The 26,462-nt window shown below is 47.6% G+C and overlaps 1 protein-coding gene and 1 non-coding gene across 2 annotated transcripts in view; both read right to left on the bottom strand.

Annotated features, from left to right (window-relative positions):
- Positions 1-25,145, bottom strand: part of TM9SF4 (transmembrane 9 superfamily member 4) — a 47,229-nt gene extending 22,084 nt beyond the window's left edge. Inside the window, exons 1-3 of the mRNA XM_066384096.1 lie at positions 24,904-25,145; positions 4,196-4,309; positions 1,313-1,412 (exon numbers count right to left, since the gene is read on the bottom strand). Of these exons, the coding sequence (XP_066240193.1) occupies positions 1,313-1,412; positions 4,196-4,309; positions 24,904-24,918 (229 nt within the window). The 5' untranslated portion in view covers positions 24,919-25,145. The remainder of the gene's footprint in view (positions 1-1,312; positions 1,413-4,195; positions 4,310-24,903) is intronic.
- LOC136407360 (small nucleolar RNA SNORA5) lies at positions 5,796-5,929 on the bottom strand. Its single transcript, XR_010751905.1, has one exon. It is a non-coding gene; the product is annotated as a small nucleolar RNA SNORA5 (small nucleolar RNA).
- Positions 25,146-26,462: the final 1,317 nt, after the last annotated feature.

Raw genomic sequence — 26,462 nt, forward strand, 5'->3', positions numbered from 1 at the left:
CTGAATTAGAATACGTGATGGAACCCTGTTGGAACCCTGGGCCAGACACTGTCCCGTGTGCTGTTCACATGTGACCTGAGGTGAGCCTTGCACAGTGTAACAAGAACCAGGGCGATGTCTCTGCTTCCTTTAGGGCCAGAGACGATCACTCTTTTGATTAGAAGTAGAGGAGGTTGCAGAAGCCACAGGAGAGAGGAACAAGTACAGCATTTAGAAATCAAGGGAGAGTCAATCTGAACAGCGGCCAACAGCTCCAGGTCTGAGGCCTGACTGTATGATCCCAAGTCTGGCTCATCCGCCAATCAACAGTCTAACCAGAGGCGAGTCGCTTCACCTGTCCAATGGGAATAAAAATAACAGCTGCCTCCTCCCTCGGGCCGTTCTGAGGATTAAATGAGCTAATATGTACGTAAACCAGGGGTCCCCAAACTACGGCCTGCAGGCCACATGCGGCCCCCTGAGGCCATTTATCCGGCCCTCGCAGCACTTCTGGAAGGGGCACCTCTCTCATTGGTGGTCAGTGAGAGGAACATAGTTCCCATTGAAATACTGGTCAGTTTGTTGATTTAAATTTACTTGTTCTTTATTTTAAATATTGTATTTGTATCCCGTTTTGTTTTTTATTTTAAAATAAGATATGTGGCCCTGGCCGGTTGGCTCAGCGGTAGAGCATCGGCCTAGCGTGCGGAGGACCCGGGTTCGATTCCCGGCCAGGGCACACAGGAGAAGCGCCCATTTGCTTCTCCACCCCTCCGCCGCGCTTTCCTCTCTGTCTCTCTCTTCCTCTCCCGCAGCCAAGGCTCCATTGGAGCAAAGATGGCCCGGGCGCTGGGGATGGCTCTGTGGCCTCTGCCTCAGGCGCTAGAGTGGCTCTGGTCGCAACATGGCGACGCCCAGGATGGGCAGAGCATCGCCCCCTGGTGGGCAGAGCGTCGCCCCATGGTGGGCGTGCCAGGTGGATCCCGGTCGGGCGCATGCGGGAGTCTGTCTGACTGTCTCTCCCTGTTTCCAGCTTCAGAAAAATGAAAAAAACAAAATTAAAAAAATAAAAAAATAAAAAATAAAAAAAAATAAGATATGTGCAGTGTGCATAGGGATTTGTTCATAGTTTTTTTTTTTTATAGTCCGGCCCTCCAACGGTCTGAGGGACAGTGAACTGGCCCCCTGTGTAAAAGTTTGGGGACCCCTGATGTAAACTATGGAGACCGTGTCCAGCACACGGTGAGGGCTCTGGAAGGGTTATCGGCTATATCGTTACGAAGAGACAGGGGTTCCCACTGGGACAGGCTGACCGCAGTGAGAGAGAACTTACCCAGGTTCTCAGCCTTGTAGGTTATTTTGAGAGGCTGGCAGAAGGGCAGTGAGTAGTACTCATAGGGTAGCTGGGTTCGAGAGCTGGTGAGCTTCACAGCCTAGTGGGAGGAGAGAGGCCATTAACGCTCAGTCCAGACCGTGTCAGTGACCATCCCTGGTGCCCACACATCTCTGGCTAGTGGGAGGAGAGAGGCCATTAACGCTCAGTCCAGACCGTCTCAGTGACCATCCCTGGTGCCCACACATCTCTGGCATACTCGGTGGTATCATCTGAGAGGTAAACGGACTGCTGCAGACACATACTATATATTTATATATACTCGGAATACTTTTACATTTCACTAGGTTTGTTAGACTACATTACAGATTTTGTTTAAAATCACAAACTCACTATACACAGGGAGTCTTCAACATGCTGGTTTCCTTTGACCCCACCTTTCACTCCTGGGCATCTTTCCTAAGGACGTAACTCCAAATGAAGAAATCCTTTAGGAACAAAGAAGTTCACTCCTTATTCATAATCCCAGTGGTCTCTGGCTTCCTGTTCCCTGAGCCCATCAAGTTAGCTGTGAGCGATGCTCCCAATGAGCATGATGTGTAGCAATTTGAAATTTTGATAATACCTAAAATGTGGTGGTAAACTAAGGGACAATGTACATAAGAGCATGTCACGTGGACAGCTCTTTGTGACTTTCGTGTCTTCTGCTTCTCCTTTGAATGCTGTGACCCTCAGGACAGAATAAAAGCTTTATTTTCACACAATCTCACTGCTTTGCTCTTGTCCATATGGTAATGAAACAAGAAATGTACGTTTAGAGTAGAATTTGTTTGAACTTTTTAAGTTTGCTAGCTCTTTTTACAGGGTCACTAAGAAGCTGAAGGACTCTGTCCGTGGGGGACAGACAGAGGTGTGAGAACGCCAAGTACCCCCCCACACACACTGGGAACACTGCACAGAAACCAGGACTAAGAAAAACAGACCAACGCTTTAAGAGTACGTATCACAGTGATGAGACAGGGAAGTCCCTTTAGGTGGGAGCCTTTGTACAAGGTCACACCCCTCCCCTGGTGGCAGTCTGTATCCAACGACTGGCCCTCAACTTGGAACAACTCCGGAGAGCAGCCACTTCAGTTCCAGAGCGTTCCACAGGCCTCAGCTGTACCCCAGATCAACGTCCCCTCTGCCCGGTCCTGTTCCCCTCACTCCCGAGTGCGGACCCTGGGAGTCTCCTCAATTCTCCTGCACCAACTCTCCACCTCAGAGTCTGTTTCCTAGGAAACCACATCCAAGAGTATCCGCCCACCACCAACCCCCAGCCCTGCCTCCACCAGTCCACTGTTTTAGAGACATAACCAAGGGGCCAGCCTGGCCACAGCCCCTGGTCAACCGTTTTGTAAGTGACTCCCTTCCCCTCCCCACCCCTCACTAGGTGACCGGCCCCCACACCGTCACCTAGCCTGCAGAAGGGAGGGGCCTGGCCGGAAGGCTCCTCTCCAGACTCCGATTGAGGGCGATGTGTCTCAAGTCCCAATTGTTTGTGTACCGACCTGCCCTCTCTCCTTTCCTCTGTTCTACTACTTCTTGGTTCTGACTCATTTTCCAGTAATTTAAGAAGCAAACATTTTATTGGTATTAAAAAAAAAAAAATCAATGGCAACAGCCATGAAGGCATAAGTTGAACTACTAGCTATGTTTTCTAATATACGTTAAAAGAAAATAGTTATTAAAATACATTTGCCAGCCACTTAAAATCATCTCATATACCACCACTCAAATACATAGCACCCAGTTTGAAGATGCTAAATTGGAGAACCCAGCTGGTGGCAGAAGATAAGATAGAAAAAACAGAGGTGCTTCCTGACTGGGCAGTGGCGCAGTGGATAGAGCATCAGACTGGGATGCAGAAAACCCAGGTTCGAGACCCCGACATCACCAGCTTGAGCGAGGGCTCATCTGGTTTGAGCAAGGGGTTACTTGGTCTGCTGAAGGCGTGCGGTCAAGGCACGTATGAGAAAGCAATCAATGAACAACTAAGGTGTTGCAACGTGCAACGAAAAACTAATGATTGATGCTTCTCATCTCTCTGTTCCTGTCTGTCTGTCCCTGTCTATCCCTCTCTCTCTGTAATAAAATAAAATTAATAAAATTAAATTAAAAAAAACAACAGAGGTGCCTGACCAGGTGGTGGTGCAGTGGATAGAGTGTCAGACTGGGATGTGGAGGACCCAGGTTCGAGACCCCGAGGTCGCCAGCTTGAGCGTGGGATCATAGACATGACCTCATGGTTGCTGGCTTCAGCCCAAAAGTCACTGGCTTGAAGCCCAAGGTCGCTGGCTTGAGCAAGGGGTCACTTAAGTCTATTGTAGCCCCCCAGTCAAGGCACATATATGAAAGCAATCAATGAATAACTAAGGTGCCACAATGAAGAATTGACGCTTCTCATCACTCTCCCTTCCTGTCTGTCCCTCTGACTCTCTCTCTCTGTCTCTGTCACACAAAAAAAGAAAAAAAAAATAAAGAAAGAGAACAGAGGCCATAATCAGTGATGTGTGTACAGATATGAGTTCTGCAGGGAGAGCTGGTAGGGAGGAGACGGAGGGATGAAGGAAAAGGCAGAGACAGAGAGCAGGCAGACTGAGAGAGACAGAGACTCAGAAAGAAGTGGAAGTGGGAGGGAGAGAAAGAGCACACACTCACACGGGCAGAGCTCCTGGAACAGCGGCCCAGGGCGCTCTCCTCTCAGCCGGGTGCCCGAGCCCTCTCCCCAGGCTACTGGCCCTGCTCCTCTGTTCTTCGCAGCACAGGAGGGCTGTGACCAGCTCGCCATGGTCCTCGGCCAGGCCTCCCAGCACAGGAGCTCCAAGTCCGGGGCCCACTCACCTTGATCTCTACAGGGTCATTCTGGTGGAAGTTGATGGGCGCGACCCCGGGGACATAGAAGGCTCTTGTTTCACATGTGAGGGAGAGAAGGAGCAGGGACCACGGCAGCCAGGCCTGCTTGGAAAAAAGAGAGGCCGGCGTTGGAATGAGGGAAAAAGCGAACGTCCCTCTGGGGCAGACCAAGTCATCCAAGTCATAGTACCTTTATGTCAGCTTTACTGGTCCAGTCTTGGCCCTACTCTGGGAAGCCAGAGGCCTTTCTAAGTGCTGCCTCCTTAATGCCCCCAGAAGTGCTACAAAGAACCGATTCTACACTTCCAGAAATGAGCAATAAAATAAGTGAAGGAATTAACAGGGAGCACAAGGGAGACAACAACACATGGGCCACATTTCCCCCTGCTGGGCAATGCTCTTTTAGCCTCCGTTTCGCATTCCATCGCTCTCCCGTAGAGCCAGCAGGAAATGAGGCTCCACAGGGTCCCATCAGCTCCCAGTTCTCCCAGAGCACCAGGCGCTGTGTCAGGAAGCCCCTCCGCTCCCAAGGACTTCCCTAGCAGCCTTCTTCCGTCGGCCCGGCCTCGTTCCTCCCAGCCTCCTCCGCACCCAGCGGCCCACACACCAGCCTCTGGTCTCCGGACAGCAAACCCTTCCCACCCCCAGGGCCATGGCCGTGACTGCTCCCTCCGTGAGGACGCCCTTCCCCAGGCACCTGCATGGCTCTCCTCAGTCCTTTTTCAGTCAGGTCTCTCCAATGTCACTTTCTCAAAGAACCCTTACCTGACTCCCCTACCTAACAGCATCCTCAGGGCTCCCACTGCTCACTGGGCCATCCCCTTACTCTACTTCCATTTCCCTTCATGGACTTATCTACTTAACATGTGCAATCTGCATTTGTTTATGTGTGTATAATGTCCCCCTTCGCTTGAACGGAATCTCTGTGGGAGCAGGAGGACTGTGTCCCCAACTCCAGGCCTGAAGCTGGCACTCAGAGTAAATAATCTGCATGCAGGGTCGTTGTCTGGGAGTCAAAGGCAAGAAGATCAATTACTGGCCTCAAGAAGTTCACCCCGCCTGACCGGGCGGTTGTGCAGTGGATCGAGCGTCGGACTGGGCGCGGAGGACCCAGGTTCAAGACACCAAGGTCCCCGGCTTGAGCACAGGCTCATCCGGCTTGAGGGCGGGGTCGCTGGCTTGAGCGTAGGATCATAGATATGACCCCATGGCACTGGCTTGAGCCCAAAGGTCACTGGCTTGAAGCACAAGGTTGCTGGTTTGAGCAAGGGGTCACTCGGTCTGCTGGGGCCCCCCGGTCAAGGCACATATGGGAAAGCAATCAATGAACAACTAAGGTGCCGCAACAAAGAACTGATTCTTCTCATCTCTCTCTCTCTTCTTATCTGTTTGTCCCTATCTGCCCCTCTCTCTGTCAAAAAAAAAAAAGGTTCACCCCATCAAAGCATGGTTTCCCCTCATTAACACCGTGCTCACCCTCTTAAGGAGCCAGAGAGCTTCCTGACCCTCCCCGCCTGGTCTGAACAAGGCACTGCCTCACCTGTACCTGGATCACCAACTCAATTTTTTCTATTTTTTTCCTTTTTCCTGGTGTCTGTAACCAAATTGATCCCTGAGGCCCAGCAGAGGGGATCAGGGCCCATGAGTCCCAGTGTTCCTGTGGCAGCCTTCTGGGCCAGAGCCTGCCATGGGCGGGGCAGGCACTGAACTCCACACGCTGCGGGCCATGTCAACCTAGTTTCGGCACCCGCCTTCTCTCTCCACGCCTCTGCGGCAGCTGCCTGTCAGCCCGCCCTTTCCTCCCACCCAGACGGGGCCTCAGCCTCCTCGGTCGCCTTTTCTCTGCAGCCCTCCATCCTTCAAGCTGCCCCCGCCCCGCCCCCCTTAACACACACGCGCAGGTGATGCTTCCTGAAACTTAGTTTTACAGGGAATCTGAATCACTCAGGGGGCCGGCCAAGCATGTACACCCATCTGCACTTTTACCAGGAGCACAAGTTGAGAAAAAATAAAAAAGGCATTCAAAGTTTAGGTTCTGAGCTCAGTACACTTTTGGGTCGATATACAGGTTGATCAAAGTCTCAAACAAAATGTATCCACGGGACATTTTCCCGAGTTGCTGCGGACATTTATAAGCATCTGCCAGACGACGATCACGATGCGATATGGAATAATAGTGTGACCCCAATAAAACCAGTGAGAAACGGCAAGAAGAGCTGAACTGCCTTTTGTAATTAGGTCAGCAGAACGAGGGACGAGCGGAGGAACATCTTTAAAGGAAATGACAAGAAGACAGAAAATTGCCTAATAGGACAGGATTCTATATAGAAAGAGAGTATTCCCCACCCTTACCCCATCCCTTTTTTCCCCCTTTTTACTGAATTTACTGGGGTGACATTGGTTAAAATTATACAGGTTTCAGGCACACAATTCTACAACAGTCATCAAAACCCCCATCCTTTTTTAAAAAATGCTATTTTAAAATAAGCTTAAATTTACAGGAACAATACAAAGGTCCCCTGCGAGTTCCATTCACTCTTCTTCATCCAGTTTCCTGACATTAAATCTGACGTAATCATGGGTGAATAGGCTTTAAAAACAACAACTAACTTTAAAAGTTTTGAAGAAGTTAAACATATAGGGTAAATAATTCAAACAGTAGAAATGGGTATACTGTGAAAAAGAAGTCTCCCTCCCCCTCGGGCTCCCCACAGAGGACTGCTCTCACCGGTTCCTTGAAAACCCCCCTGGAGGCACTGTGTGCGTGCACCAGGGTAAGGGCTAGTGTAAGGGTTTGCCTTGAACACAACAACCACCTGGTTTTTATTCATTCCTGCGTCTGATTTCCTCTTGATCAGAGCACTCCTCCGTTCGACCAGCTGTTGCAATATTTGGGCCCTCCCTCTTTGGAACCCTTTGCTAGGCATCACTGGTCAGTCCTCAGAATGTGAGTGCTTCGTGTGAGAGAGATAAACCCTGTCCTTTTTTTCCCCCTCTAACTTCTCTTTTGTACTTGAACTCCAGTTAATGACAACGCAAGGGAAGACAAATCCTGGGTCCCTGGCATAAACTGTCTTCCAAAAGTTGTTTAAGTATAAAAAGAACCCCACCATGAATTCCTGACCTACAGATGAATCATGGCAAATATTCCCACAGTATGCTACAATCTTTGAATAATATAAATTGGCAACCGAAAGCCATTTAGATGTTCAGCTTAGAATTAATGACTGCACCAAGATGATACTGTCACTTGTAGATATTAAAATGTTACTGCTCTGATTTTCTCATATGGCTGGAGGAACTGTGAACGAGAACACTTCTGGGGAGCAATCTGGCACTCTTATCAAAAGCCCCCCAAAAGTGCACTTTTCACGCTGAATTGGGTCATTTAAGTACCTGCTAACTTCTAGCTGCACTGAGCGCTTGTCTAGCTTTGTTGAAAGGGGTTTTCAATAAATCCTTATCAAGCAAATTGATAAGCACCAACCAACTTCTTTTTTTTTTTTTTTTTTTTTCATTTTTCTGAAGCTGGAAACGGGGATAGACAGTCAGACAGACTCCCGCATGCGCCCGACCGGGATCCACCCGGCACGCCCACCAGGGGCGGTGCTCTGCCCCCCAGGGGGCGATGCTCTGCCCATCCTGGGCGTCGCCATATTGCGACCAGAGCCACTCTAGCGCCTGAGGCAGAGGCCACAGAGCCATGCCCAGCGCCCGGGCCATCTTTGCTCCAATGGAGCCTTGGCTGCGGGAGGGGAAGAGAGAGACAGAGAGGAAAGCGCGGCGGAGGGGTGGAGAAGCAAATGGGCGCTTCTCCTATGTGCCCTGGCCGGGAATCGAACCCGGGTCCTCCGCACGCTAGGCCGACGCTCTACCGCTGAGCCAACCGGCCAGGGCCCAACCAACTTCTGATCTATAAAAATATAAAACTATGCGCTCACATAAAGGCTGAGCGCTACGGCTCTGCATCTTTGCTGTACGCCCTTGAGAAGCTAATTTTTAAAAAGTCTCCAATTTAAGGAGTTCTTGACACTTTCTACCATTCCACCTGCCCAAGTGCCTAGTTTAATAGATACCTCGAGGGTATCTATTATGCCTCCACCCTATCTGCCTGTGTAGAATAATGGTTCTCAATGCTCGTGCATATTAGAATGACCTGGGGAGTAAATGGATTAAATTCCCAATCAAAAGGCACAGAGTAGCTGATGACTGATAAATAAATAAATAAAACAAGCCAAGATCTAGAAATAGGCTGTTACAAGAGATTCCCTTTAGATCTGAAGACACATTTAGGCTGAACGGAGAGGTACAGAAAAAGATAGTCCATGTCAATGGTAACCAAAAGGAAAGCAGAGATGGCTACTTATATCAGACAAAATAGACTTTCAGTCAAAAACTTGTCTAGAGCCCTGGCCGGTTGGCTCAGCGGTAGAGCGTTGGCCTGGCGTGTGGAAGTCCTGGGTTTGATTCCCAGTCAGGGCACACAGAAGTGACCATCTGCTTCTCCACGCCTCCCCCCACCTCTCTCTCCTGCTCCAGCAGCCACGGCTCGAATGATTCAAGCCAAGTTAGCCTCATGCATTGAAGATGGCTCCATGGCCTCACCTCAGGTGCTAAAATAGCTTGGTTGCCAAGTAACAGAGCAGTGGCCCCAGATGGGCAGAGCACCCCCTGATAGGGTTTGCGGGGTGGATCCCAGTTGGAGTGCATGCAGGAGTCTGTCTCTGCTTCCCCATCTCTCACTTAATAAAAACAAACAAACAAACAAACAAACAATCAACTGTGTCTAGCAACAAAGGTCATTATACATAATGACAAAAGTGTCAATTCAATAGGCACATATAACAAAGATAACAAAAATATGCATGCACCCAACAACAGAGCACGTAAATATATAAATATAAGGCAAACACTGATAGATCTGAACAGAGAAATGGAGAGCACTACAACAATACAGTAGTAGGGACTTCAATGTCCCTCGTACAGTATGGAGAGAACATCCACACAGACCATCAACACAGACAATGCCCGACTGGAACAATACTGCACACTGAATGGACCTGACAGACCTAGCGTACAACGTCCCACCCGAGAGCAGAATACACACTCTTCCAGTGCACACGGAACCCTGTCCAGGACGGAGTACACGCTAGGCCACAAAACCAGTCTGAATTCAAGAAGACCGAAAGCATTCCATGTTGCTTTCCTGACCACAATGGGAATAAAACTAGAAACCAGTCACAGCAAAAAATGGAAAAATCCACAAATATGCGGAAAATTAAACAACATACTCTAGAAAAGCCACTGGGTCAAAGAGGAAATCAAATGAGAATTTAAAATGTGCCTCAGACAAAAGAAAATGAAAATACAACATACCAAAACTTATGGAATGCAATAAAAGTTTTAAGAAGAAAATTTATAGTGATAAATGCCTACATAAAAAATTTAAAAAACAAAGAAACAACCACCTAACTTTACACCTCAATAAACTAGAAAAAGAACAAACTAAGCCCAAAGTTAGCAGATGGAACAAAATAGTAAAGATCAGAGCAGAAAGAAATAAAAAGAATTTTTAAATATAGAAAAAAATCAACAGGACGAAGAGTTGGTTTTTGTAAAAGATAAACTTGACCAACACTAAGCAACACTAATTAAGAAACAAAAGAGAAGACTGAAATAAGCAGTATCAGAAGTGAAAGAGGAAACAGCAACAGGTACCTCAGAAGTAAGCAGACCACTAAGGGGGCTATAATGAGTAACTGTATGTCAAAAATTGGATAACCTAGAAGAAATGGAGAAATCCTAGAAACATACAACCTACCAAAACCAAGTCAAGGAGGAACAGAAAGCCTAAACAGACCAGTAAAAAATAAAGAGATTGAGCACGTAATCAAACACTTCCCAACAAAGAAATGTCCAGGATCCGATGGTAGAATCACAGTCTGGTGCATTCTACCAAATGTTCAAAGAAGAATTAATACCAGCCTTTCAACTCTTCCAAAATATACTGCTCACAAACATTAGGGGATATTTCAAAATGAATATGAAACTATAAAATATCCCCTAATGTTTGTGAGCAGTATATAAGAGGAACTTCCAAACTCATTTTATGAGGCCAACATCATTCAAAATCAAAGATACCACAAGAAAACAACAGATCAATATCCTTGATGAATAAAGACAGAAAAATGCTCAATAAAATATTAGCAAACCAAATTTAGCAGCACAGTAAAAGGAGCATACACCAAGATCAAGTGGGCTTTATCCCTAGGATGCAGGGATGGTTTGACATATGCAAATCAATCAGTGTGATACATTAAATGAGATAAAAACCCCATTCGATCATCTCAATAGACGGAAAAAACATCTGACAAAGTTCAACATCCATTCATAATTAAAATTCTCAGCAAAATATAAAAGAAAACTACCTCAACACAATAAAGGCCATCTATGAAAAGTCCACAGTTAACATTTCTTTTTTAAATTTTTATTTATTAAATTTACTGGGATGACATTGATCAATAATATTAACATTATGACTTCTTGGTATTCAAAAATATATAGATTCTGAATCTTCCCTCCTAGGAAGCCAGATACCAGAACTTTTTTTCCCCCTTTTTCCCCTTTATCTGATATGTGATTTGAAGCCAGGGCAGAGGATTACAATCTCCTGGGTTATCAAGCCAATCAAATCTAAGAAGTCACCCCAGTTCTACCTTCTTCTGAAGCCAGAATCCTCCAATCTCGACAGAGACAGAACACTAGAGACCTCAGGGGCTCCCTGGGAGCTCAGGCTGCAGAGGGATGAAAGGTAAACCCTCTAAGTCAGACCTCAATACACTTTTGTTCCAAAGTCTCAACCCAATGGAGCAAGTACACACACACAAACAAACAAAAGGGACATAACAACGAGGAGGATAACATTCACACTGGTGGAAAACAACACTAAAAAGCAACAGGAAGCCACAAATCACTGAGCACCTACCTACAACAGTAAGTACAAGGCTCTGTGGCAGACAGCCCCTTCCTTCCATTTACTGAGTCCCTACTTTGTGCTACCCACTTTACAACACTGATGTGTGCCACCCTCACAACTATAATTACCTAGACGTTTGTATCATCATTTCAGATGACTGCTAGTTAAGTCAAGACCCAGAGATTAAATAAGTTGCCCGAGGTCAGAATGCAGAAACGGTATGCTCTTTTCAGGCACCGGGCTGCATGAGGACAATGAACATGCAAAGATATTCACAACATTCGCAGCTCGTATTGAATGACTGCTGAGTGTTTGCCTGGCGCAGTTCTAGGTATAACCCAATTAAGTTTCACGACAATCCTGTGAGGCAGACAGAGACTCACTATTTTCATTTCACGGATCAGGAAACTGAGGCTCAGAGAAGTGACTTGAACCCAGGCAGACTGAGTTCACTATTTACTGGGCACCTACTATATGTCAGGCACTGTGCCAGCCTCAGAATGCATGCCCACTAGGAGCCTTCAGCAGGCGGGGAATAGACAGGTCACTGCCCAATCAAAATACTAGGTTCCAGATGCTATGGAGAACTGAGGCTAAGGACAGTGGGTTGGGAGTACACAGGAGTGGCAATATACCCAGTCTTGGTGGGGAGGGGTGCAGATCTAAGAACCGAAAGCTGGAATGCTAAGGACCCAGGCTCGAAACCCTGAGACCACCAGCTTGAATGCGGGTTCACCAGGTTGAGTGCAAGGTCGCCAACTTGAGCCCAAAGGTCACTGGCTTGAGCAAGGGATCACTGGGTCAGCTGGAGCCCGCCCAGTCAAGGCACATATGAGAAAGCAACCAATGAACAACTAAGGTGCCGCCAACTATGAGTTGATGTTTCTCATCTCTCTTCCTTCCTGTTTGTCTCTGTCTGTCCCTCTATCTCCCTCTCTCTCTTTTCTGTCTCTTAAAAAAAAAAATCCAGAAAGTATAAGGTAAAAAGATATACAGGAAGGAAGAAAATGAAAACACATAAACAGGCCCTGGCTGGTTAGCTCAGCGGTAGAGCGTCGGCCTGGCGTGCGGGGGACCCGGGTTCGATTCCCGGCCAGGGCACATAGGAGAAGTGCCCATTTGCTTCTCCACCCCTACCCCCTCCTTCCTCTCTGTCTCTCTCTTCCCCTCCCGCAGCCAAGGCTCCATTGGAGCAAAGATGGCCCGGGCGCTGGGGATGGCTCCTTGGCCTCTGCCCCAGGCGCTAGAGTGGCTCTGGTCGCGGCAGAGCGACCCCCTGGAGGGGCAGAGCATCGCCCCCTGGTGGGCATGCCGGGTGGATCCTGGTCGGGCGCATGCGGGAGTCTGTCTCTCCCCGTTTCCAGCTTCAGAAAAAAAAAAAAAAGAAAACACATAAACACCACAGAGAAAGAAAAAGACAATTTGGATAAAAATATTTACCACACACGTGATATACTAAGGGCTCTCACAAACCAATGAAGGACAAATAATTCAAAAAGAAAAGTTGGAAGTTTAAAAAAAAGAGTTCAAACAGTTCAAATGGTCAAAAGAAGAGATAAAACTATCACTGAAGCACTGCAAACGTGAGTTATTAAGTAGGAAAGAAAGATGCACAGCACTTTATGTGGAGAATATATATGTCCAAATAAGTTTTTTAAAAGCATATACCAAAGCCAGAAAAAGACATCACATGAAAAGGACCCGGAACATTTAAAGCAACTTTAAAAAATGAACAAAATTGGAGGATTTATACTTCCCAATTTCTTTTTTTTTAATTTTTTAAAGATATTTCTTTATTCATTTTAGAGAGGAGAGGAGAGGAGAGAGAGAGAGAGAGAGAGAGAGAGAGAGAGAGAGAAGGGGGAGGAGCAGGAAGCATCAACTCCCATCTGTGCCTTGACCAGGGAAGCCCAGGGTTTCAAACCGGCAACCTCAATGTTCCAAGTTGACACTTTAACCACTGCGCCACCACAGGTCAGGCTATACTTCCCAGTTTCTAAGCTTATTATAATGCTGCAGTAACCAAGACAGTGTGGTAAGGATAATGTATAAAGATCAATGAAACAGAATCAAAAGTCCAGAAATAAATCTTTACATTTATTCTTATTTTTTTTAGGTGAGAGGAAGGGACATAGTGAGGCAGACTCCTGCATGTACCCCGACCAGGATCTACCTGGCAACCCGTCTGGGGCTGATGCTTGAGTACCAAGGTATTTTTAGTGCCTGAGGTTGTTGCGCTTGGATCAACTGAGCTATCCTCAGCACCTGGAGTCATGCTTGAACCAATCTAGCCACTGGCTGAGGGTGGGGAAGCGGGTGAGAAGGGGGAGGGGGGGAGAAGCAGATGGTTGCTTCTCCTGTGGGTCCTGACCGGGAATCAAACCCTGGACTTTCACACACCAGGCTGACGCTCTATCCACTGAGCAACCGGCCAGGGCCTAAATCTTTACATTTAAAGTAAACAAAGTTGCCAAGGCAATACAAAAGGGAAAGGATAGTCTTTTCAACAAATGGTGCTTGGACAACTGGTAGCCATACACAAGAAGAACCTCATGCCATACACAAAAACGAGCTCAAAATGGATCACCTGTATAGAAAAGCTAAAACTATAAAACTTCTAGAAAAGCTAGGAGAAAACTTCTGTGACTTTGGGTTAGATAAGGATGTCTTAGATACAACACCAAAAGCACAATCTCTATTTTAAAAATTGATAAACTGGCCTGACCTGTGGTGGTGCAGTGGATAAAGCACTGACCTGGAATGCTGAGGTTGTCGGTTCAAAACCCTGGGCTTGCCCGGTCAAGGCACATATGGGAGTTGAAGCTTCCTGCTCCTCCCCCCTTCTCTCTCTCTCTCTCTCTCTCTCAATCTCTCTCTCTCCTCTAAAATGAATAAATAAATAAAAATAATTAAAAAAATTGATAAACTGGATTTCATCAAAATTTAAAACTTTATACAGTTCACAAGATATTAAGAAAATGAAAAACAGGCCACAGACTAAGAAAAATCTTGCAAAGCACATATCTGATAGGGGACTGGTATCCAGAATATATTTTAAAAACTCTTACAGCTTAATTAAGACAAACAATCAAATTTTAAAGTAGGCAAAAGACCATGCCTCAGACACAGGGCTGGAAAGAGCATGTGGGTCAGAGGCCCTCTCGCTCGGAGCCCCGGCTGACACCAGGCCCTCGGCCCTCTTTGCAGGCGGCAGCGGAGCCCCTGCCTGCCATCTGGGCTGGGGCGGCACCACAGCTCCCTGACATCACGTACAATTTCCTTCTCTGTGGTGAGAGTGAAACTGTCACATCTTTTAAGGTCACAATCTTGAGCAGTATTTTCCACGTCTCAGCTAGCTGGGTCCAGAAATAAATAAAAGGGAGTAGGTATGCCTTCAAGGGCAGGCATTATATAGGTGACACAATAAATAAATAAATAAATACATAAATGAATAGAGTGGGCAAAAGATTTGCACAGACATTTCACCAAAGACGACATAGGAATGGCTAATAAGCACATGAAAAATGTTTAGTATTGTTTGTCATAAGAGAAATGCAAACCAGAACCACAATGAGGTATTACCACACACCCACTAGAATGGCTTACCTCAAAAACACAGACAATAACAAGTGTGGACGAAGATGTGGTTGATTCTTGTATGTGCCCTGACCAGGGATCCAACTCACAACCTTGGTGTATTGGGAAGCTACTCTACCAACTAAGCTACCTGGCCAGGGCCTGAAAAATACTTTTTAAAATATCAAAACTATTTACCTCTGATGAATGAATTAAAGATAACCAAGTGATTTCCTTTTGTTTATAGCTTTCTTATACTAACTTTTTCCTATGTACATGGATCACCCATGTTCAAAATAAATAATTTACATTTTAAGGAGGTGAAGGAGATGCGTTGCCTCCGAAAACACTTGGGCGAGGAGTCCTGAAGAAATACAGAAATGGGACAACAAGGTAAGAACAATGCAGAGGGGATTCTGCACCCAGATCTGTGAGGGACCAGCCCAGATCGGCAATTCTTAACCTTGGGTGAGGTGTTGAAAACTCCTGAGAATGTTATAAAACTCACAAAGCCTGCTCCCAGTAAAAATGCCACAAAATGCAGAATCTGATGTATGATTCCAGGAGGAACGAGGACTTAGAAGATCATGGGGGCCCTGGCCAGTCAGCTCAGTGATAGAGCATCAGCCTGGTGTGTGGATGTCCCGGGTTCGATTCTCAGTCATGGCACACAGGAGAAGTGACCATCTGCTTCTCCTCCCCTCTACATTCCCTCTCACTCTCTCCTCATTCCTCAGCCATGGCTTGATTGTAGCGATTTGGCCCAGGACACTGAGGATGGCTCCATGGACTCACCTCAGATGCTAAATAAAAAGAGCTCTTTGCTGAGCAATGGAGCAAACACCCCAGATGGGCAGAGCACTGTCCCACAGGAGGCTTGCCGGGTGGATCCCGGTCGGGTCTCATGCAGGAGTCTGTCTCTCTGCCTCCCCGATTTTCACTTAAGAAAAAAAAAAAAAAAGAAGTTCATGGGTCCCAGCTAAGACCCCTATACTGGACACCATTTTGACTTTCTGTGATCCTTTACCACTGCAGCCCTCTACCACTGTGGATGAGGTCCGGCCACAGTTCACTCCTGTAATGAAGTTAGGGAGTAGCAGAGTGCCTGCTGCTCAGGAAATTCCACTGTGTTCTCCTTCAGTTTTTGGGTTTTTTTGGTTTTTTTTTTTTTTTTTTTTTTTTGTATTTTTGTGAAGCTGGAAACGGGGAGAGACAGTCAGACAGACTCCCACATGCGCCTGACCGGGATCCACCTGGCACGCCCACCAGGGGCGATGTTCTGCCCACCAGGGGGCAATGCTCTGCCCCTCCGGGGCATCGTTCTGCCATGACCAGAGCCACTCTAGCGCCTGGGGCAGAGGCCAAGGAGCCATCCCCAGCGCCCGGGCCATCTTTGCTCCAATGGAGCCTCCGCTGTGGGAGGGGAAGAGAGAGACAGAGAGGAAGGAGGGGGTGGAGAAGCAAATGGGCGCTTCTCCTATGTGCCCTGGCCGGGAATCAAACCCAGGTCCCCCGCACGCCAGGCCGACGCTCTACCGCTGAGCCAACCAGCCAGGGCCTCCTTCAGTTTTTAATTGATCATCACAGGCACTCTCATGTGTGGCTCAGTCTGAAAAGTCAGGTAAGTATTCCGCAAACATCTCTTGTGTGCTCAGAGGCCTGAAAGGAGCAGGCATACTGAGAGATGTGAACCAGCCCATTCAACTTTATTTTGCTTTACTTGGTTTCCAAGTCACGGGATGGCAAAGGTAGCATGTCCAGGAACAAGGTGATGGCAATCTAGAAGCCATTCATGCTGTAAACTAACACCACCACTGGCAAAGAAATGGGTGACCTGAAAAGTTATAGAGCCCAAAAGACCCAAGAACTAGGGTTTTGACTTTTTTATCTATTTTATTCTTGGGGGAGGGGCAGAAATGCCAAAAAAACAAAAAAAAAAACCTCTCCCAAACAGTCCCGTGAAAGACAGCTAGGACTAAGAGCACTCTTACTTCCCTGAATTTGCATCACCTAGTGTGCATAATTAACTTCTTCCAAAAAAATAGGAAGTTTCCCCTGAGAACTGAAAATTATTTCATTCACTCACGTTTCTCTGTGGCCAGAAGTTAACCTCTTATTCTCTGCAGTCCCCGGCCTTGCAGCCTCCTTTCCCATAAACAGCATCACCTGGCCTGCCGTGCAGCCCGGCCAACGTCAACAGCCCTTCCGGGTCCTGTTCCTGCCTTTCCTGCTCTAAAAGCAGCAGCACCTGCCTTAACAGTCAGCTAGATCCTTCTTTTTTTCTTCTCTAAGATACAGTCGCCATTTTAAGATCACTCAGTAACTGCTCCCCGGATTAAGGAAAGAAACACAGAGGAAAGGCTTTAGGGCACAGTTTGCCCACAGTTAACTGAAATCAATTACCCAATCATCTAACGCTCCCTAAGAACTCAACCACACAGGCAGGATGCTTAATGACGGCGAAAGGACACTTACCGAGCAGCCCCATGGAGCTAAACAACTCACAGAGTGAAAAAACCAGAATGCAATCAGCCACAGGAGACTCTGAACACGTATCCTTTATTTCAGAGCCCACAGACAGAGACGCTCTGAGCAGAGACATAAAAAAGGCTCAGAGCTGTTCTTAGGGGAGTCAGGAAAAACCCGCAGCAGGCTGTGGGAACCCACTGAAACAAATAACTACCCTCGCCTGGTGACAACCAGACCTGAACCTCAAGGCCAGAGTATGGAAATAAAACTTAAGAAATGCACTGACCTTCCCTCTCTGCATGGAGTATTTATAAATGAAACTCTCAGTCCAATCAACAGGCTTAAATGGCTTGCCCCTGGGAGACTTCAAACCTCAGAGGAGACAGTGCAGAGAGCTCTCTCTGCACTAGGCACTTCCATCTCCTGTTTCAGCAAATCATCACAACAGCCCTTTGAGGAGAGTATCATCCTCCCTTTACAAATAAGGAGACACATTCGGCCCTGGCTGGTTGGCTCAGTGGTAGAGCATCAGCCCAGTGTGTGGACATACCAGGTTCGATTCCAGGTGAGGGCACACAGAAGTGTCCATCTGCTTCTCCAACCTTCCCCCTTTCACTTCTCTCTCTCTGTCCCCTCCCCTCCTGCAGCCATGGCTCAGTTGGAGTGAGTTGGCCCTGGGTGCTGAGGATGGCTCCATGGCCTCACCTCAGGCCCTAAGAAGAGCTCAGTTGCTGAGCAACAAAGCAACACTGCAGATGGGCAGAGCATTGCCCCCTAGTGGGCTTGCCAGGTGGATCCCAGTCAGGGCACATGTGGGAGTCTGTCTCTCTGCTTCCCCTCCTCTCACTGAATAAAAAATTAAAAATAAATAAACAAAAATAAGGAGATGGATTCAATATGTGACAATGAAGAAGTACTGAAGTTGGATGGTGGTGACGGTTGCACAACAATGTGAAGGTACTTAATGCCACTGAACTGTACACATTAAATAGTTAAAATTGTAACTTTTCTGTGATGCATATTTTACAATTTAAAAAAGGGATTCAAAAAGCAAACAGGGCCCTGGCCGGTTGGCTCAGTGGTAGAGCGTCGGCCTGGCATGCAGGAGTCCCGGGTTCGATTCCCGGCCAGGGCACACAGGAAAAGCGCCCATCTGCTTCTCCACCCCCTCCCCCTCTCCTTCCTCTCTGTCTCTCTCTTCCCCTCCCGCAGCCAAGGCTCCATTGGAGCAGAGATGGCCCAGGCACTGAGGATGGCTCTGTGGCCTCTGCCTCAGGCGCTAGGATGGCTCTGGTTGCAACAGAGCGACGCCCCAGAGGGGCAGAGCATTGCCCCCTGGTGGGCGTGCCAGGTGGATCCCGGTTGGGCGCATGCGGGAGTCTGTCTGACTGCCTCCCCGTTTCCAGCTTCGGAAATATGCAAAAAAACCCAAAAACCCAGTTCGCCAAAAGTCGTAAAACCAGAGTGTGAAATTCTAGCCCAGACCAAGACTTCGTCTCTTCCATAAAATGGACCTTTGTGAAGATTAGATGGAATAACGGATGGGCATACAGCTAATCAACGGACATGTACTACGTGAATAGAAAGTTCTCCCTTGAAGCTGGGTAATGGAAGAGCTTACCACAAATTTTTAATAGCCTTTGAACCAGAATGTCAGAGTAGGACAAACTTTATACAGAGAAACTTCTCATTTTGGGGTTGCATATTCAGCCACCTCAAGGGGTCATACAGCGACCGAGATGGGAAGCTTCTCAGGTGTCAGATAAGAGGGAACTGAGAGAACGACCAACTGGGCCCGCACGGGACCTGCTTCTGATGGGGAATCTGGGCCCAGATTTTCAAGAGAAACGAAAACCTAGAACTGTGAAACCTCCCAATCACTGACAACTAACTGGAAAAGATTTTCGCCCTGGCCGGTTGGCTCAGCGGTAGAGCGTCGGCCTAGCGTGCGGAGGACCCGGGTTCGATTCCCGGCCAGGGCACACAGGAGAAGCGCCCATTTGCTTCTCCACCCCTCCGCCGCACTTTCCTCTCTGTCTCTCTCTTCCCCTCCCGCAGCCAAGGCTCCATTGGAGCAAAGATGGCCCGGGCGCTGAGGATGGCTCTGTGGCCTCTGCCTCAGGCGCTAGAGTGGCTCTGGTCGCAACATGGCAACGCCCAGGATGGGCAGAGCATCGCCCCCTGGTGGGCAGAGCGTCGCCCCATGGTGGGCGTGCCGGGTGGATCCCGGTTGGGCGCATGCGGGAGTCTGTCTGACTGTCTCTCCCTGTTTCCAGCTTCAGAAAAATTAAAAAAAAAAAAAAAAAAAAGATTTTCAAGTGCTGTGCCAGCCCGCCCCACTGCCCCTTGAAAGACCATGCGAAGATGTGGTCCACGGATTGCCAATTTAGTGTCTGGTGTACTTCAATTAGAAACCGAGGCCTCCAGATGCTAAGGGCACTCAGACCCCCTTCTAAACAGCCTTAAGGATTCAGCTCCAACTTGTAATTTGATTTTTTTCAAGAAACTTATTATTTTATTTTAGTATAGTTGGTATACAATCTTATATTGGTTATATTAGTTTCAGGTGTACAATAGAGTGCTTCCACGTTTTTATGCCTTACAATGTGATCACTACACTAAAACTTTGGGATTTCAAACCCTGGGAGGTCTGTCAGTTTTAAAGCTCAGGCATAGGAGACATCATGGTAGAAGGGCAGAGCAGGAAGCTATGGAGAGGAATCAGACAGAATTAAGAGGTCCTGGGGGGTCCCTAACCATGCTCCATTTGGGAAATACCAGTGACAGCAAATGGTTCAGGGATCAAAGCAGGTTTGGGAGTGGTAAGGTGGCTCCTATCATTGTCTGTGGCCAGATGGCCCTGTTCATCTTGGGTCCTTCCCACCTTCCTGCAGGGCCAGAGATCAAAACTCAACTTTTTCCAGCATTCTGCGACCTGCATCTTTAATGCCCAGATCAAAGGGGAACTTTTGTCCAAGCTGTAAAAGAGAAAGCAAGAGGCAACTTAATGCTATCTCTGCCCCCTCTGTACTTCCTGCAGGGATTAAGAGCACTCCTTTAAAGGGATTCCTCTGAGAAATACATTTGATCCAAGGTCTGGTGCCTGCACCAGCTCCAAGGACACAGAGGCCCGCAGAATATGTGCTGGTGAGAGCAACTGGAAATCCCACAGACAACACAATCCACAGACAAAACCTTGAAAAGACCACAGCAACTATGATCATGAAAAAATAAATTCCAAAACCCTTCTCAGGCATACTGGCAAAAGTCACCTTAACTGCAAGTATTCTAGACTGCTCACAAAAATTAGGGGTATTTCAAAAATGAATAGGAAGCGATAAAAAAAAGCATTTGATTTTTTTATTAAACAAGAACATCAGAAAAGCAAACGACAATTCAAAGAAAGTTATTCGGTTATGCAAATGAATGCAAAACCAACTTTTATTTCACTGGTGAACGTGCCCTCCACAAAAGGCTAACAGTCAACAGTCCTGGAGTAGCTGCACGGTCCCTGATCCCCTAGTTTTTGTGAGTGTAAGTCACAAAATTTTCAACCTAGAATTTAATTTTTTTTTTTTTTTTTTTTACAGAGAGAGAGTCAGAGAGAGATAGGGACAGACAGACAGGAATGGAGAAATGAGAAGCATCAATCATTAGTTTTTTGTTGCACATTGCAACACCTTAATTGTTCATTGATTGCTTTCTCATATGTGCCTTGACCATGGGCCTTCAGCAGACCGAGTAACCCCTTGCTCGAGCCAGCGACCTTGGGTCCAAGCTGGTGAGCTTTGCTCAAATCAGATGAGCCCTCATTCAAGCTGGCGACCTCGGGATCTCGAACCTGGGTTTTCCGCATCCCAGTCTGATGCTCTATCTCCTGCGCCACCACCCGGTCAGGCTCAACCTGGAATTTAGAAACCATCAAGTCCAAACCTTAATTTTATATGACACATATGGAAACAGACCGACAGAGCCAAAGTGATTTGCACCAGGCCACGTGGCCAGTCAGTGGCCGTGCTGGGACGCCGCACAGGCTGCCGACTCCTGCCCTCGTGCCCCTTCCTCCACGGGCTGATGCCCGTGCCACCAGTGAGGCCCAGAGGAGACAGCAACCTCCCACACACGGGACTGGCGGCAGAGTCCAGCCTCCAGCCCCCGGTTCCAGGACTGCCACCCAGATTCCACCACTGAACACAGTTCCTGCGCTTCTGACTGAGCGGGGGGACCGGCTCACACTGCCTCCATCTGCTCGAAGGATCCGTGAGGTCACTCGGTCCGTCCTCCCATCTCTGGACTGGATCAAACTCAAGTAACCTCGAAACAGTGTGAACCGCCCCAGCAATTCCACTCCTAGGTATAAACACAAGAAAACTGGAACCGCAAAAACTGATGCGCAAATGCTTACAGCAACATTACTCATAATAGCCCAAAAGTGGAAACAATCACTACACCCGTCAACAGGTAAAAGGATGAACAAGATGTGGTCTGTCCACACAAGTAAATATTACTTGGCCATAAAAAGGAATCAAGTACTTAATAAATGCTACCTTCACTACCCTTAAAAACATGCTATGTAAAAAAGTAAAATGTAAAAAAGGCAGATACTAAACATCACATATTATATGATTCCATTTCTATGAAATGTCCAGAATAAGTAAAATCTATCTAGGCAGAAAGTAAATTGGTGGTTGTGGGAGACAGGAAAGGGGAGGGGGAGCGTGGGAAAAGACTGCTCATGGCTTTCTTTTTGGGGTGACGAAAATGTTTTGGAAGAAGATAGTGGTGAAGGTTGCACAACTTTGTGAATATACTAAAAACCACCAAACGTACACTGTAAAAGAGCAAATCTTACACTATACGAACGACACCCAATAAAAAAGGAAAAAGATAAAACCTAACACAGTCTGAACAATGATATATGTGAGACAAGTACACAGAATTTTAATGTCCAAATGCAGGTTTCTAGACTCCCGAGATGCCTACAAATGTACTCAGTAGGCATTTCCCAAGTTCCACCAAATAATAATATTCCCCAAAGCATACTACATATGCTCAACGTTTTCATAGTGAGATATGAGCCTGTCTCTCACCTCAGACCCAGCTAGATCAACTAGGTACCCTAGAGCTTTAGAGAGTTGTTTAAACGCAGGGCAGTAGGAAGGCAGAAAAACCAGCGAGAACTTCAGTTCATACCAGCCATTCTCCTATGGTGGGAGAACTCGCATCCTGCAGGTTCAGGAAACACCCACTGTGCTAACACAGACCTGGGAGGTGGCAGCCCAACCCTTGGGGAAGAAGAGCCATTCACTAAAAAAAGGGAGGAGAGGGAAAAGCCCATAAATTCTACCACTTGAAACTTGTACCCACAACCCTAACTTTCAAAACAAAAGAGCAAGCCAAACCTCCGGCCTGTTCCCACGGTCACTGAATACACTAGCTCGGTTCCTCTTTGGTTATATGACTTGCCTCAGAAACCCATACACCCCAAAGCAGACACACACGCTTACATCCCCTATGGTTGTGAAACAGCCTATGTATAAGAGGGTGTGGGGACCATTCTGACTTCCGTGTAATAAAGTGCTTGACACGGACCAGACTCAAGTCTACTCAAGTGTGACTCCTCTTAGCCTGGTACACTTATCCCCTGGAATAAATTTGCTTCCACACCTTGGCACTATTGCATCAAACATGAAGTTTCTCGTGTGCACTCTTGACACTGGCCTCCATGGGTCACTGTGCACATTACATCCTCAGTTTCCTGACATCAGTTACTACACTGCTCACAAAAGTTAGCAGACATTTCAAAATTAATATGAAGCTATAAAATACCCCCTAATTTTTGTGAGCAGTGTCCATTCCCAGCACTTAATACTATTTGACATTCCTTTGTTTGTGTATTTGTTTACTTGTTCCCTCTCTTTCCTCCGACTAGAAGAGCTCCCCAAGGATGGACCTTGACCCTCTTAGTTCATAACTACATCCCTAGGTCCTGGCACAGAGCAGGCACACAAACATTTGTCGGTTATATAAATGTGCTCCGGAAACACGTGTTGCTAACGTATTACCTCTTAAAAACCTCTGAACAGGGCAGAGATGTCCCGGTGTAATTCTATAAATGCCACTTCATTGAACTTTTTCCCCATGGCAAAAGAGGGTGTGACTTTTCCTGTTAAGTTCTTACACCACCCTTGTTCTGAATGTGGTCCAGAAAAAGAAATGGGTTTCAACATGCCACTACGAGAATTTTCCCCACTCATGGTTCAGATTGAAGTCTGACAGCACAGAAATCAGGCGAGGCTGTAACGTCTTTTTTACCTGACATCTGAGGTTGTACAGAAAGAATCCCCCAATAAACAATAAACGGTAAGTTATCCGAAGGAGGGAAACCCATGATCAGCCAATAACCTACCCTTGTTTGGAGAAAACCATCACCACAGACTCCAAACGAGAATTTTCCTTTGTTAAAGTCAGATGTCACTTCCTTTCGTCTGTGTCTTCCCCTTTGCGTTCAACTATCAGCTAAGGAACCAACATACAGGAAGACCTAGAACATCACTCTGGATTCAATGGCTTCAATTTTGTCCTAGCCTCTGGACAAGCAGAGTGTGAGCTGAGCTTCTGGAAGAAAGGCCACTCCTCCAGAGATCTAGTTGCACAAGGAGTCAACGAGTTCTGACCCACTTTCCAGGCACACTGCACCCTAAGCCACACACAGGCTTCATCCTAAGAAGCCTTCATCCCTGACGAGCTGCGTGGCCCTGCAGGAGCCTGAAAAGGGGAGGCGGTCAGGCAGGGCTAGTAGTATAGTGGTGTTGTTTTTTTGTTTGTTTGTTTTTTAAAGAACATAGTACAGACCACCTCCGTCGTCATCACTGGAGTGCTTACAAAACTACGGATTCCTGGACATCACCTAACCCTAAGGAATTAGGATCTTTGGGAGGGGAGCTCAGGAAACTGCACTTTCAACACTTCTCCCCTCTCCACCCCAGTCTTATGCACAGTCAAGTTTGAGAACCAACGGGGCAAAAGCTCCCCAAGAGTCGACAGAGAGGAGACAGGAAAAATAGTTACGGAACGGCCTGGGATGGAAGACCGGGGTGCGGTGGGGATTGGGGAGAGGTAAGGGCATGCATGCTCCGGGGTAACGGCAGCCGAGACGGGTGTGCGGGGGGAATAGCAGAGGGGTGGAGGTTAGGACGGAGCTCTGGAGAAGATCTGAAACTGGGCCCGGACTGGGAAAGTGGTCAGAGGGGAGGTCGAGTCCACGGACTGGTCAGAACAGTGGGGAGGCGTTGAGAGCAGGGTCTGGAAGTGAGGGGGAGGAGCGAGGGTGGGGATAATGGAGGGGTGGCTCTTTGGAAGGGTCAGGGCTGGGAAGTGAGAACTGAAAAGTGGGGGTCACATGAGGCGGAGACTAGGAACCGGCAGAGGCGGTAGCCTAGACCTTGCCTCCGACCCAGTACCTGCCCCAAAACTCCGGGCCTTGACAAGCCTGAGTGTGGGGCCAAGGCCGGGAAGGGGGGACTTGAAGGGAGAAAGTCCAGTCAGGGATTGCCCCTCAGGCCTAAGCTAGGGGTTCCGGACGTGGGTCGGGGCAGGCGTAGGGTTCCGGAAGGTCCTAGGATCCCGGGAGAACCCCACTCCAGCTCCGGCTCCCGGAGTCTCCTTCACTCACCATCACTGCCGCCATCTTGGATCCACGTGTCGCCGTAATGACGTCAGCGGAAGTGGTGTTTCCCTGGTTACAGAGTTCCACTCTGAGAGGCGCCACCCGATTTCAGTCGCTCCTGTAGTTGCTGTCCAGAGGCGCAAAGTGGACTTAGCTCCTGATGCGTAGCCTTGTCTGGGTAGTCAAGTCGCTAGAAGGAAGAAAGGATGGTGTAACTGTGGGAGCCATATCAGCTCCTGGCAGAGACGGCTCCTCCCCCTCCCCCCACTGCATTGTGGGTAATGAGGGTGTGCGTAAACGCGCTTGTTCTCTGGGCGCCATCTTTACTATTGGCCGGAAAAACCCGTTGCCAGGGTTACCTGAGGCCTTGATTTGGGTGAGCGGAGCGGATACTAGAGCTCCAATAGCAGCTGGACTCTGGGAATAATTTATAATTATATATATTTAATTAGTTTCTTGGCTATTCTGTATCCTCTTCAATAGACTGTTACCGGTGAGGGTTGGATCCTGTTTTTTTTTTAAATTTTTTATTTAACCTCTTTTCATTTGTAAAATGGGGAGGGGATTATACCTTCATCGTGGTTTTATGATGAGGATCCAATGACATAATATTACATAGTTGTCATTATACTCTTATGTGCTTGCTTCGGCAGCACATATACTAAAATCGGAATAATGTCAGCTGAGGTTTTTATGTTTGTTTTGTTTTGTTTGCAGTGGTAGAAAAAAGCCCTCGGGCACAGTGAAGCAGATAATGACAGCTACAAGTCCAGGCTACTTTAAGGGACCTACAGCGCATGCCACACCATCAGAGGGCCGCCCTAGCTGTATGGTGGGTGTGCCTCAAATATCCTGAGATCCGGGCTCCATTTAGCTTTGCCATCCCTAGAGTTCATGCATCGGTAGTCTTTTTAAAAATTTTATTTATTGATTGATTTTAGAGAGAGACACACACACACATGGGGAGAGATCTATTTGTTGTTCCACTTATTCATGCCTTAATGGGTTGATTCTTGTATGTGCCCTGACTGGGGGATTGAACCCACAACGTTGGTGTATCAGGACAAGGCTTTAACCAACTGAGCTACCCACCCGAGCACACATCAGTTGTCTTTTAAGAAAGGACCCTGGAAGGTGCTGTACCAGACTTCCACTTAAAACCCATTGATCAGAACTTAATCACATGATCACACGTGGCTGCATAAGGGAGTGGGGAAGTGTAGCATCCATTCTGGGTAATCATATATGCCTCTGATAAAAATTGTTTCTCTAGAAGAAGGGGGAACATGGGTATGGGGACAACTAGCTGTCATTGCCAACCTCCAAAAGGGAAGGGATGCAAATAAAATGCGAATTGAGGCCCTGGCCGGTTGGCTCAGTGGTAGAGCGTCGGCCTGGCGTGCAGAAGTCCCGGGTTCGATTCCCGGCCAGGGCACACAGGAGAAGCGCCCACCTGCTTCTCCACCCCTCCCCCTCTCCTTCCTCTCTGTCTCTCTCTTCCCCTCTCGCAGCCAAGGCTCCATTGGAGCAAGGATGGCCCGGGCGCTGGGGATGGCTCCTTGGCC

The sequence above is a fragment of the Saccopteryx leptura genome, chromosome 5 (genome assembly GCF_036850995.1).
Source record: "Saccopteryx leptura isolate mSacLep1 chromosome 5, mSacLep1_pri_phased_curated, whole genome shotgun sequence".
NCBI classification, from domain to species: domain Eukaryota; kingdom Metazoa; phylum Chordata; class Mammalia; order Chiroptera; family Emballonuridae; genus Saccopteryx; species Saccopteryx leptura.